The sequence below is a fragment of the Ovis aries genome, chromosome 18 (assembly GCF_016772045.2).
Source record: "Ovis aries strain OAR_USU_Benz2616 breed Rambouillet chromosome 18, ARS-UI_Ramb_v3.0, whole genome shotgun sequence".
Taxonomy (NCBI): Eukaryota; Metazoa; Chordata; class Mammalia; order Artiodactyla; family Bovidae; genus Ovis; species Ovis aries.
The window spans coordinates 32,569,473-32,582,343 of NC_056071.1; the positions used below are offsets into that span (position 1 = coordinate 32,569,473).

The window sequence follows — 12,871 nt, forward strand, 5'->3', positions numbered from 1 at the left end:
ACAGCAGTAACTTCGCACCCTTGCACGCACCATGTTGAGTATGTTCCATTTATGAGGAATATATTTTGATGAATATGTATTACTTTCTGCCAGAACACATTTTGCAATAGTTGAAGCTCACTCTCCATTCAAATGTTCAGCAAACCACTTCTCTTAAGCCCTCTCTAAACTGCATGTCTTAAAACTAAGGTTGCTTTTCTGAACCTTGCATCAAAACTTCAGCCATTGATGAAAAAAAATACAGGAAGAAATGTACCCAATGACTATAGGCTATAGATACTCTTTGAAACTTTAGGATACCTTGAAACCAATGATTTTCTTTAGAGTGAGTTTCCTTTGGAGATAAATATATTCATACATAAACACACGTGGGAATGATGAAGGTGGGGAGTGGCTGGCTCAGCCCAAGGTGGAAGAGCTCCCTCACGGTCCCTTGGGGCTGAAGGAGGGTGTGCCCTCAGGACACCAGAGGCTGCACAGCGCCCTGGGCCCAGGACTCCAAGAGGCTGTGACAGGCATTCAAGCTGGGCCTAGGAATACTGAAGGCCTCCTGAAACTTTCTCAGGCTTCTGAGCTCTGCCTGCACTGATGCAGGGAAGGAACTGTCATGGGGTGAGCCACACCTTTGTAAACCTCCCCCATATCTGTTAGGGTGAGAAAGTGCCCCCCTCAACCCCAGAGTTTCTCAGGTGGTCCCCTTTCCAAATCTGGATTCTCTTCTGTTGCCCCCTGGACACTGGGATGTGGGGGAGGGGAGTAGGTGTGGATAAGGCAGAGGGTATATAGATAACACATGCGGGTGGGAATCAACTGGGACCTGTACTCCTGAGGAGGGGGTCTCCCTTCTCTAATGGAGCTCACAGGCAGCCTGCAGGGGGAGCTGGCACTGGGGATCTGTGACTGGAGGGAGCTGGCTACTGGTACAGTAGAAGTTTTATTCCAGAGATGGAAGGTGGGGATGAGAGGGGCGGTGTATGTGCTGGAGGGGGAAGCTGGTGACAGATCAGAAATGTGAACAGATGTTCCCCTGGCAGAGTAGGTGCCTAACAAGTATGTGAATAAAGGAGGAATCAGTGATTTCTGCTCAAAAGATAAAACTTTATTAAGTTCCAGGCAGCCCTTCTCCACCCACTTTGCCCAACACCTCTACCCCGGGGAAGATGGACAGAGCAATCCTGGGGGACCTCAGTCTGGTCCCTGCAGTTTGTACATTTTCATTGTTTCTTTGATCCATTGCTGAAACCTTGAGATTCTGGTGTAGACATCTGGAGGTGTCCCATCATGTTTTCCATAGGACACAATGCCCTGGGCCACACCATTACACACGAGCGGGCCCCCGGAGTCACCCTGTGGGCAGAGAGAGCAAGGGCTGAGCTCACCTTCTTCGTCTGGTTTCCCTGCCACAGTGGGGTGGGTAGTCTCTGTTAGGGGCCCTGGCTGATATCAGGGCCTTGTTGGTCCTGAGGTTTCAGACTGGCCCTGACAATCCCCCTCCTCCTGCAGGAAGCCTCCACCCATATGTGACTGTGGGGCAGTGTTCACCCCCCAGGGACACGGGACAGAGACCAGATAGGAGGACAGGCTGGGGACACAGGGACAGGGCTCATTCCCACTGTTCCCCGTCCCCACAGCTTGGCTGTGCCCAGGGCTTTGCATGCATAAAGGTGTGTCACTCACCTCCATAGCATTACTCCTCATCCTTGGGTTCCCCACACACATCTGGGTGCTGGTGTTGTAATCTTCATAGCGAGATTTGCATTCCTCATCCCTTTGGACTTTAAGCTCTACCTCTTGCAGTTTGTTTGCGGTGGAGCCATTCACACGAAGGAGTCCCCAGCCGGCCACACTGCACAGCATCCCTGGGTTCACCGTATCTGAGCCGCTGGGCAGGCCGATGGTGCTCACAGCAGCGGTCATTTTGGCCTTTCTCTTCAGCTGAAGGCAGAGGAAAGGCATTCTCACCTACTGATGGCCCACAGAAACTGCAGGACATTTGTGGAGTTGCCTTCCAGCGGCCCTGGGACCATGGAAGGGGACATACAGGAGGAGCATCGGGAATGAGTCATGGGGGATGCAGAACCCTGGGAGGAAAGTGTCCCAGAACCGGTGCAGCCGCGTGTCCCACCTGCAGTAACATGAGGTCGTTGGCACACTTCTTACTATTATAGCCTGGGTGGCGGATGGCACGTCTTGACAGGATGATCTGCTGGGTCCTCTCCTTCTCCTTGATGTTGTGGGCCCCCAGTGTGACGTTCATTGGTCTGCACACATAGCAGAAGGGAGGGGGAGTCACAGGAGATACGGACCAGGAGCCTGAAGGACAGAGCACTGCCGGGAACAGGGCAGGACTGGGAAGCGAATTCTAGACGATGGGCCCTGGGTCTGGGCTTCTCTGTGCTGCCTGCCTCTGGCAGCCTGGGCAGGGTGGTAGTTCCTGGAGTCCACGGAGGGTGTTCAATCCTGCACAGGCTTGGCTGTCTCTAAGGAAAATATGAACTTCTCACATTTGCACTCTGGACTCCAGGGTACAACCTTGGCTTCCTTCCGTCTCAGGTTTGATCAGTCCCTGATCAGACCATCAGTGATGCTCTCCATGCATCACTGGCATTGACCTGTCCATCTCTCCCCAAGGCTCACCTGTCCTCCGAAGAACTTCCTGTGTTGCTGGTAGCCAAGATTGGCAGCCCCTGAGAAGAGGGTTCCCTGGGAGGGCTCAGCAGAGGGATGGGGGCCCGGGCACTGCTCCTCACCTTCCCTGGCAGTGAGCTGCTGTCAGCACGAAATCCTCACGCACGAGGAAACCCCCGCATACGTAAGGTTCCCCTGAAATCTTGAACCGAAGAAACGCCATGTAGGGACGGGAGTGAGGCTTGGCCTCTTGGCCCCCGATGATTTTCTCTGAAAGAAAGATTCCAGCCTGCCCACTGTGCTCATGGAGCCAAGGCTGGAGAGGGGGAGATGGGCCCAGAGTTGTTGGTCTTTGAGGGAATTTGACCTGAATTCAGAAATTTCCTTACATGGACCAGGCCCAGGCTGTGCATGAGTGTAGCATCTGAGCAGGTCTGTCCATGTGGGGTGGGTCTGGGCCTCTGAGGGTGGGACCATCACTCACCTGCCTCCCCAGTGGGGAACAGAGGAAGGGCCGCCAGGAGCAGGAACAGGACCATCTCTCCAGGAAGGCTGATCAGATTCTGAATAGCTGCTGCTTCTGTCTGGTCTTTTAACCCTAAGTGTCTGCTCTGGTGTGGTTTTTACCACTTGAGACTTTTCTGAAAGCCTCACACCTCTGTCTGATCAGGTCTTGGGGTCTGAGTGGAGTACGTGCTTAGTGGTCACCACAGAGGCACCCATAAGCTCTTGGCTTGGTGCCATTACTCAGCAGAAAACAAGAAAATAGCTACAGATAGGAGTAGTGAGAGGTTGTATGGGCAAATACCAGATCTTTGAGCCCCAGCATCCTGGGGCTCATGATGAGAGATTCAAGAATGCCTTCATTTCTGTAGTTCTCTTTAGATCACTGGGGTCATTATTTATTTATTTAACAATTTTGTTTCATTTTTAAGTGGAGGGAAATTACTTTACAATATTGCGATGGTTTCTGCCATACATCATAATGAATCAGCCGTAGGTATAAATGTCCCCTCCCCCTTAAACTGCCTTCCAACCTCCCTCTCCATCCCACCTCCATAGGTTGTCGTAGCACACTGGCTTTGGGTTACCTGCATCGTGCAGCGAATTCCCACTGGCTGTCTATCTCATCTTTACATATGGTGACGTATATGTTTCAACACTGCACCCTCAAGTCATCCCGCATTCTCCCTCCCTCACTGTGACCATAAGTCTGCTCTTTATGTCTGTATCTCCTTTGCTGCCCTGCAAATAGGATCCTCAGCACCATCTTTCTATTACATAGAAAGAGTCCATACATATGCATTAATATACTATATTTGTCTTTCTCTTTCTGACTTACTTCACTCCGTACAATAGGTTCTAGGTTCATCCACCTCATTTGAATGGATTCAAATGCATTCCTTTTTACAGCTGCATAACATTCCTTTGTGTATATGTACCACAATTTCTTTATCCATTTATCTGTTGATGGACATCTAGGTTGCTTCCAAGTCCCGTCAATTGCAAGTAGTGCTGCACTGAACACTGGGGTATATATGCCTTTTTCAATTATGGTTTTCTTAGGGTATACGCCCAGTACTGAGGTGCTGTCTCATATGATAATTTTGTTCCTAGTTCTTTAAGGAGTCTGCATACTGTTCTCCATAGTGACTGTATCAATTTGCATTCCTACCCACAGTTCAGGAGGGTTCTCTCTTCTCCACAGCCTCTCCAGCATTTATTGTTTGTGGACTTTTTGATGATGGCCATTCTGACTGGGATGAGATGGTACCTCATTGCAGTTTTGATTTGCATTTCTCTAATAATGAGCAGTGCTGAGCATCTTTTCATGTGTTTAATAGCCATCTGTATGTCTTCTTTGGGGAAACGTCTGTTTAGTTCTTCTACCCTCTTTTTGATTGGATTGTTTATTTTTCTGATATTGAGCTGCATGAGCTGCTTGTATATATTGAAGATTAATCCTCTGTCAGTTGTTTCATTTGCTATTATTTTCTTCCATTCTGAGGGCTATCTTTTCACCTTGCCTGTAGTTTCCTTCATTGTGCAAAAGAATTTACACCAAGGTCATTGTAGATTGAGGTCCCTTTGTGTGTGAGACTGTGGGAAGCATTGGAAATAAGATTTATTGCTTATGGCTAAGGAGACAAAATCACCACAATCAGACAAGGATGGTGAGATTCATGGTGTGGGATGGACAGAATGGTGTGAGAGTGATGCTGAAGAGGGCTTATTCCCATTACTAAAGAACTGAGTAGTTTAAAAAGAACAGCAATGTTACTTTTACCCAGGAATCTGCATTTGGTCAGGGTGCAGTGTGGATAGCACCCCTCTGCTCCCTTGGTATCAGGGAGGCTTGAAGCCTGAAGGCTGAATCTCTTGAAGGCTCGCTCACGTATGCTGAGTGGATCGTGCTGGCTGCTCACTGGGCATGCTGGCTTCTCGCCATGAAGGTCCCTCAAGCAGTCTTCATTTGCAGGATTGTTAGTCTCCCTCACAATATGGGGTTGCTTTGCCCCCAGATGAGCATCTGCTAAGAAATGAGCCAGACACAAGCTGGGTTCTTTTCATTACCTATACTTTGATGTCATAAGGCATCTCTTCTACCATATTCCACTCCTTGAAGCAATCAAGAGCTCCTACCAGTTAAAAACAGAAGGGCCCTAAACCTCACCCAATCCCAAAGAAAGGCAATGCCAAAGAATGCTCAAACTACCGCACAATTGCACTCATCTCACACGCTAGTAAAGTAATGCTCAAAATTCTCCAAGCCAGGCTTCAGCAATACATGAACCGTGAAATTCCTGATGTTCAAGCTGGTTTTAGAAAAGGCAGAGGAACCAGAGATCAAATTGCCAACATCCGCTGGATCATGAAAAAAATAACAGAGTTCCAGAAAAACATCTATTTCTGCTTTATTGACTGTGAGGATCACAAGAAACTGTGGAAAATTCTGAAAGAGATGGGAATACAGAGCACCTGACCTGCCTCTTGAGAAATCTATATGCAGGTCAGGAAGCAACAGTTAGAACTGGACATGGAACAACAGACTAGTTCTAAATAGGAAAAGGAGTACGTCAAAGCTGTATATTGTCACCCTGCTTATTTAACTTCTATGCAGAGTACATCATGAGAAATGCTGGACTGGAAGAAGCACAAGCTGGAATCAAGATTGCCAGGAGAAATATCAATAACCTCAGATATGCAGATGACACCACCCTTAAGGCCGAAAGTGAAGAGGAACTAAAAAGCCTCTTGATGAAAGTGAAAGAGGAGAGTGAAAAAGTTGGCTTAAACTCAACATTCAGAAAATGACGATCATGGCATCTGGTCCCATCACTTCATGGGAAATAGATGGGAAACAGTGGAAACAGTGTCAGACTTTATTTTTGGGGGGCTCCAAAATCACTGCAGATGGTGACTGCAGCCATGAAATTAAGAGACGCTTACTCCTTGGAAGAAAAGTTATGACCAACCTAGATAGTGTATTCAAAAGCAGAGACATTACTTTGCCAACTAAGGTCCGTCTAGTCAAGGCTGTGGTTTTTCCTGTGGTCATGTATGGATGTGAGAGTTGGACTGTGAAGAAGGCTGAGCACCGAAGAATTGATGCTTTTGAACTGTGGTGTTGGAGAAGACTCTTGAGAGTCCCTTGGACTGCAAGGAGATCCAACCAGTCCATTCTGAAGGAGATCAGCCCTAGGATTTCTTTGGAAGGAATGATGCTAAAGCTGAAGCTCCAGTGCTTTGGCCACCTCACATGAAGAGTTGACTCACTGGGAGAGACTCTGATGCTGGGAGGGATTGGGGGCAGGAGGAGAAGGGGACGACTGAGGATGAGATGGCTGGATGGCATCACTGACTCGATGGACGTGAGTCTGAGTGAACTCCGGGAGTTGGTGATGGACAGAGAGGCCTGGCATGCTGCGATTTTGGGGGTCACAAAGAGTCAGACATGACTGTGCAACTGAACTGAGCTGAAGACCTTACCCCCATCAGGAATGTTGCAGTCAGGGAAGAAGAGCCTGTGGGAAGGGAATCCCACATGAAGGGAGAAAAGATGCCAGGGAGGCAGAGCAGAATTCCCCCACCGCTACCCCGAGAATGGCTTTCTGATGTTCCTGTACCATTTGCAAACCAAATCATCCTGGTCATGTCTTCATAATGGAAAAGGCGAAGAGAGTCATGGAGTTGAAAATATTGTAGGTCCTAAACATCTTGATTCACACCCCCTGCCCCCCCTCAAAAGCAACAACATGTTAAAGAAACAAAGCCCACTGCCAACAGGGATTCTGGCAGGAGAGCCCCAGCAAACCAGGGTAGGGTGTCCATGCCAAGCCTGTGCAGGGTGAGAATGTGCTCTTGCCAGGCCTCTCTCCTGAGTGGACACACCTCTCACCCTACTCTGCAGTGGGCAGCCTGGATCAGGTAACCAGAATACATGTATGGTGCAGAGTGAATGCCCCAGTGAGGTGAAGAGGGTGTTCACACAAGGGACGGGCTACAAGTTGGTTTCTGATCAAGGGGAATTTATAGGCCTTTATGGGTTTGGGGGCAGTCTGGTAGGATATGTCAGAGCAGGACAAATATGGTGAAATTGCTGTTGGTACCAAGGAGCTGGCTGGTGTGGATCACCAGAGCCTAGGCGGGGGCAGCAAGGTCTTGCACTTGTGGAAGAGGGGTGAGAGATATGTTATATGAATCTCTTTGTAGACTAATCAGATAAGTCAACATATTAAAGGTGATGAGCCAGATTTCTCTGTGTCTGAGGATTAGATGATGACATCGATGTTAATTTCCTGGGTTTGATGGTTTGAATGTGGTTCCGTAAGAGTGTCCTTGTTTTAGGAATTACACTCTAAAAGTATTTGAAAAGCAATGAAGCACCATGCCTGTAACTTTACTTGCAAATGGTTCTGGAAAACAAAAGGTTTTGTATCGCAATTGTAGCTTTTCTATAAGCTTGAGAGTGGTTCAGAGCTGAAATCTGTACAGAGACTACCCTGGTGGTCCAATGGATAAGAATCGACCTGCCAGTCTCCCTGGTCCAGGAAGAGTCTGCATGCTGCAGAGCCGCCTAAGCTGCGCACCCTGGGCTCTGCAGGGAGAAGCCACCTCAGTGGGAAGGCCACGCACCAGCTAGAGTAGCGCCCCCTCTCGGCAAGTCGCGGGAGCCCATACGCAGAGACAGAACCCATCACAACCAAAAATCAAAAAATCGAAAAACTGGAAACGTGTACCTTTCACCTAAACAAATGATAACCAGCTTGGAGATCACTGAAAAGAAACTCCGTACAGTAGCAACAGAGGAAGACACGACGCTTAGGAAAAATTTAACCAGAATTGTAAAAAACATGTTTGTGCAAGATGTTAAAGCACTTCTGAAAAACAAAACAAAAGTTAAAGTACTTCTGAAAAAAACAGACTTAGAAACATCAAGGTGTTCTTAGTTCTTGGACTGGATGAATCTACACCAAAGAAGGTACTGATTCTCCCAAAGATAATACATAAGCATGATATAAAATAACATAATGTGGTTTAAAAAATCAGTCCATTTTTTTCTCTTGATGTTATACAAGTCCTAGACAATCTGTGAAATTTCTGAGAAAAATCAGTATGAAGGAATCACGAGGGAAATTATGCCACAAAGAAAAAGGAACAGTATGGGAGACAGCCTATTGGAGTTTAAAAACTACTCAAGTTCTTTCTGGAAGACAGTGTGGAGCTGAGCAATGAACAGAGAGACTAGTGAAACAGAATGGAAGAACGCAGAAACGTGCACAAGTATGTACGGAAAGGTAGTTTCTAATAAGGTAGCATTTCGAATCATGAGGGGAAAAATGGACTTTTAACAAAGATTTTTGAACAAGTCATTTGTTAAGAGATTAAGTTAGAGAAACACTTCATAGAAACCACCAGAATAAAGTTTGAATAGATATTTGTATATTCAAATGTACAGCATAAAACCAAACATACACTGGAAATAAGCCCAAGGAAATTCCTTTATAGATTGAGAGTGGGGAAAGCCTTTCTTGTAATGACTGGAAACCCAGAAACATTCTAAGAAAGGCTAATGAATAAATTATGATTTGAAAAAATAATTTTTGGTGTTTCTATATCAACAATGAGTACACGCATATTTGCTTTACAGGCAGCAAACTTGTGAAAAACATATGTCACACTTAAGTTAATCTATCTATTATAATGTACAGAGATCTGTAATCCAGAAGAAATTGACCAAAAACCTGATAGAATGGGCAAAAAATCTGAAAGTTCACAGTAAATCATATATAAAAACTAATGAAGAGTCTCAACTTCACGGTTGCTAAGCTAAATAGAAATAAGGAAAAAAGAAAACAATTATTCTACTCTATGTTATCTCACAGATGGCCAAAATTTCTATAGTTAAACAGTATATACCATGGATAATTTTTTTTTAAATTGGGGTTACAGGATACATCTTTTTTGTTTCCCCATAAGTTTATCTTCTATCCATGTCTTTATATTCAAGATGTTTCTCCTGTAAATCACACAAAATTGGATCTTGCATTTTTGATCTAGACTGACAGTCTCTGCTATTTGGAGTATTTAATCTACTAAAATTTAATACCACTGCTGCTAAGATGAGATTGAAGAACATTGCATTATTATTTGATTTCTATTAATGTGATTTACTTGCATTAATAATTAATTAAAAATTATAATCGTTATCTAGAAAACTGATAATAAAAACAAGAGAAGCAAAAGGCAAAGGATAAAATGAAAGATATACTCATCTAAATGAAGAGTTCCAAAGAATAGAAAGGAGGGGAAAAAAAGAAAGCCTTTTATAATGCACAATGCAAAAAAATAGAGGAAAACAATAGAATGGGAAAGACTAGAGATCTTTTCAAGAAAATTAGAAATACCAAGGGAACATTTCAGGCAAAGATGAACACAATAAAGGGCAGAAATGGTATCAACCTAACAGAAGCAGAAGATATTAAGAAGAGGTGGTAAGAAAACACAGAAGAACTATACAAAAAAGATCTTCATGACCCAGATAACCATGATGGTGTGATCAATCACCCAGAGCCAGATATCCTGGAGTGTGAAGTCAAGTGGGCCTCACTACAAACAAAGCATGTAGGGGCGGGAGTGGGGCTTGGCTTCACGGCCCCCGATGATCTCCCCTGAAGGAAAAGGGCTGTTCTGCTTGTGTGCCCCCACTGAGTGTACCTTGTTGGCATCTGCTTCATGCTCAGAATTGCTGGGCATTGGGGAGTCCAGCAAGGCCTGGAGTTGGTGGGGCGGGAGGAGGCTGGGAAGGGGCTCAACTTCCTCCTCTAGAACAGAGCAGCTGTCTGGGTCTGCAGATAAGTCTCCCACACATAATTAGAGGTGAGCATAGAATATGCCTGCAATGCAGGAGACTCAGGTTCGATATCTGGGCTGGGAAGATCCCTGCAGAAGACAATGGCAACCCACTCCAGTATTCTTGCCTGGAGAATTCCATGGACAGAGGAGACTGGTGGGCTACAGTCCTTGGGGTCGCAAAGAGTCAGACAGGACTGAGCAACCAACACTTGCACTTTTCATTCCTGTCCTAGGGATAGCAAAGCCCTAGAGGCTTCTGAAAATTCCTCCCCCACCTGTGCTTCATTCCAGGTGAATTTCTAAGGGCCCCATTACCCTATTTTATTCAGGATAGCCCTGTTTTCCAGGGCACAGGAATTCAGAGTAGGGACCTAGATGTCGCCATAGCCTCTTTCCCAGGGCCTGACTGGTAGTAAGTGCCCGGTGAGTGTTTGTTGGCTGCATGAAGGAGTCACCATGCCCCCTCCTGCACCCTCCCTGCTCACAGTGGGCCTCTGGATGGGGGCTGTTGGTATGGCCAGTGCTGGTATGCTTCTGGGAAGCAGAGCAGTTCAGGTCTACCAAACACTGGCTTCATCCTTGAAAGAGAGGAGCCCCTGATGGCCTGGGAAGGGAAGTCGAGTTGGGTAAAGGGCCTTGGGTCTAGGGGTTGAGCAAACACAGAGGCACCAACTCTAGGGTCTGCCAAGCAGATGCTGAGGTAACTAGAAGCAGAGGCCAGACCCACTCTGCCCTCTTCAGGGGCAATTTAGTATTTTCTTTTCTCCAGGTTGCGACCATCTGCCATCACTTCTGGGAAAGTTCTACTTTCCAGAGGGCAAAGGGAGGGCTGGAGGAGGGGCTGGTACCCACTGGCTCCTCTTGAGAGCAGGCTTTGCTCTCTCCTGCTGGCGGTTTATCCAGCATCATACTCCCTGGTATGAGGTGGGATGGGAGCTGGTATTCTGAATGTTCCTTCCTGGTGGATAGCTGGATCAGGGACATGCAGAATGGGCGGGACCTCTGTGCCACCTGGAGGGTGGGGTTGGGCCCCTGGGATGAGGATGGTCACTCACCTGCCTTTGCCCTGGGGGTCAGGAGAAAGGCCACCAGGAGCAGGAGTGGCTGCATCTTCCGAGAAAGACTGCCCAGGATGGAGATGCTGGTGCTTCCTCCTGGCTCTCTTGCAGATCCCCCAGCCTCCTGGAGAGAAACGCAGTGTCCGTGGACTCAGTGATCTCGTGTTCCCCTCCGGGTTTGCGATGCTTCATCCTAAAGGCTTTCTATGAAAACTTGCCCCGCCCCCACTCCATCTGCCTGATGACGTTCTCTGGGTGGTTGTGTGAGAATCATCCAGTGACCACACCAGCACCCACAGATGATGACTCAGAGCAGACCACTTGTTCCAGCCCAGAGCAGGAACCCAAGAGGACAAGGTGGGGACTGTAGGGCATGGTATCGACCAATAGAGGTAGTAGAGCCCAGAAACCAGAGTCCCCAGTGGTAGAACCATCAGGGCCTCATTTCCATGATGCTGAGTCCACAGGATAATTTCTTGAGCAGATGTGGGTTTAAGCTCTTCTCTACGTTATTATGACCAAACACACTGGAGATGCATCTCCGTCCCTTAGAGAGCTGACCATCTGCTGGAGGAGAAAGAGACATCCATGACCTGAGTGCAGCATGGGAAGGGCTGTGGTCCAGGGATGCACAGAGCTCGCCTGCCCCCTACTAAGTCCATAAGCCATCCACTCATCATCTTAACTTCCTTTCTAACACATGTACACCCGTGGCTGATTCATGTCAATGTACTGAAAACCACTACAATGTTGTAATTAGCCTCTAATTAAAATAAATTAATTAAAAAAACAAAGAACCTCACCATTTAAAAAACTTACAAGTACTGAGAGTGATAAGGTCCATTTCTCCTGTCCATGTTTTGCAAACAAACGTAGTGCACTTGACATTTATTGGTCTAATTTAACGAATCACTATGACTCTAGAAACTGAATCTACAGATTGATGTAAGCCTAGGTCATTCTTCCTTTGAGTAGGCTGGGGCGGGTTCCACCTAAACCACCTGAACTAAGACTGGGAAAGGGCTGGTTCTCCAAAGGACGTTTGGATGACTAAGTGGCCCATGCCATGTGAAGTGGGAGAGCATGCTGGGTGAGCGAAGACCAATAATTGTCCTTTGAGTATTGTCTGTGCTGTGACCAGGGGGCCGCACTTCAGACTCAGCAGGCCAGGCGCATTAGAGGCTCACACTGGCTGAACAAACTCTGCTGAAGACCTTGCTGTATGGAAATAAAGGACAGTTCTTTCTAAATAGTCCAAACCCAGCCCTGTTCAAGAACAACAATGTCTGAGTGGTTAGAGTCTGGGGATTTAAGTGTCTATCTTGACGTAGTCTGTACTTTACAGCTTTCTGAGGAATATTATGCATCAAAAGACATAATTTCAGGGTAAATATCCTCCTTATCAAACCAAATACATTTATCGAACCTTTACTTTTTTGAACTTAGTTTGCCCACCGTAGAAATTTTAAAAATAAAATTAGCCTTGTTATTTGTGTGTAGTATATGTTCATTAAGAAAATTTGGAAAGTAGAAAGGAAAAATATTACTCATTTGCTTATGTCTCACAGACAGATTATTATCATAGGCAGTGCATTTAAAATACTTGGGATGATAGTAGGAAGTATTAGGAAGTGTTCCCCCTTCTTTAATTTTTTGAACAAGTCTGGGTGAGACTAGTGTTAATTCTTCTTTAATGTTTATAGAATTCACCAGGGTAGCCTAGGGTTTTCTTTGTTAGAAGGTTTCTGATTTTTGATTCAATCTCTTTATTGTCATAAGTCTGATTAGATTTCCTATTTATTTTTGAATCAGCTTTGGTTATTTCTATA

General features: G+C 46.1%; 1 protein-coding gene across 2 annotated transcripts; it reads right to left on the reverse strand.

Annotated features, from left to right (window-relative positions):
- Nucleotides 1–1,077: 1,077 nt before the first annotated feature.
- On the reverse strand, nt 1,078–11,216 carry LOC101113279 (mast cell protease 3-like). Of its 2 annotated transcripts, XM_060401439.1 has the most exons (6): nt 11,040–11,216; nt 3,113–9,800; nt 2,751–2,898; nt 2,126–2,261; nt 1,678–1,935; nt 1,078–1,347 (listed from the first exon to the last, which is right to left on the reverse strand). In XM_060401439.1, the coding sequence occupies exons 2-6, from the start codon at nt 3,165–3,167 to the stop codon at nt 1,186–1,188; spliced, it is 759 nt and encodes a 252-aa protein (XP_060257422.1). In that variant the 5' UTR covers nt 3,168–9,800; nt 11,040–11,216; the 3' UTR covers nt 1,078–1,185. The 2 variants fall into 2 exon arrangements, with proteins under 2 accessions (XP_060257422.1, XP_042091211.1); XM_042235277.1 differs by lacking the exon at nt 3,113–9,800.
- Between the last annotated feature and the right edge of the window lie 1,655 nt (nt 11,217–12,871).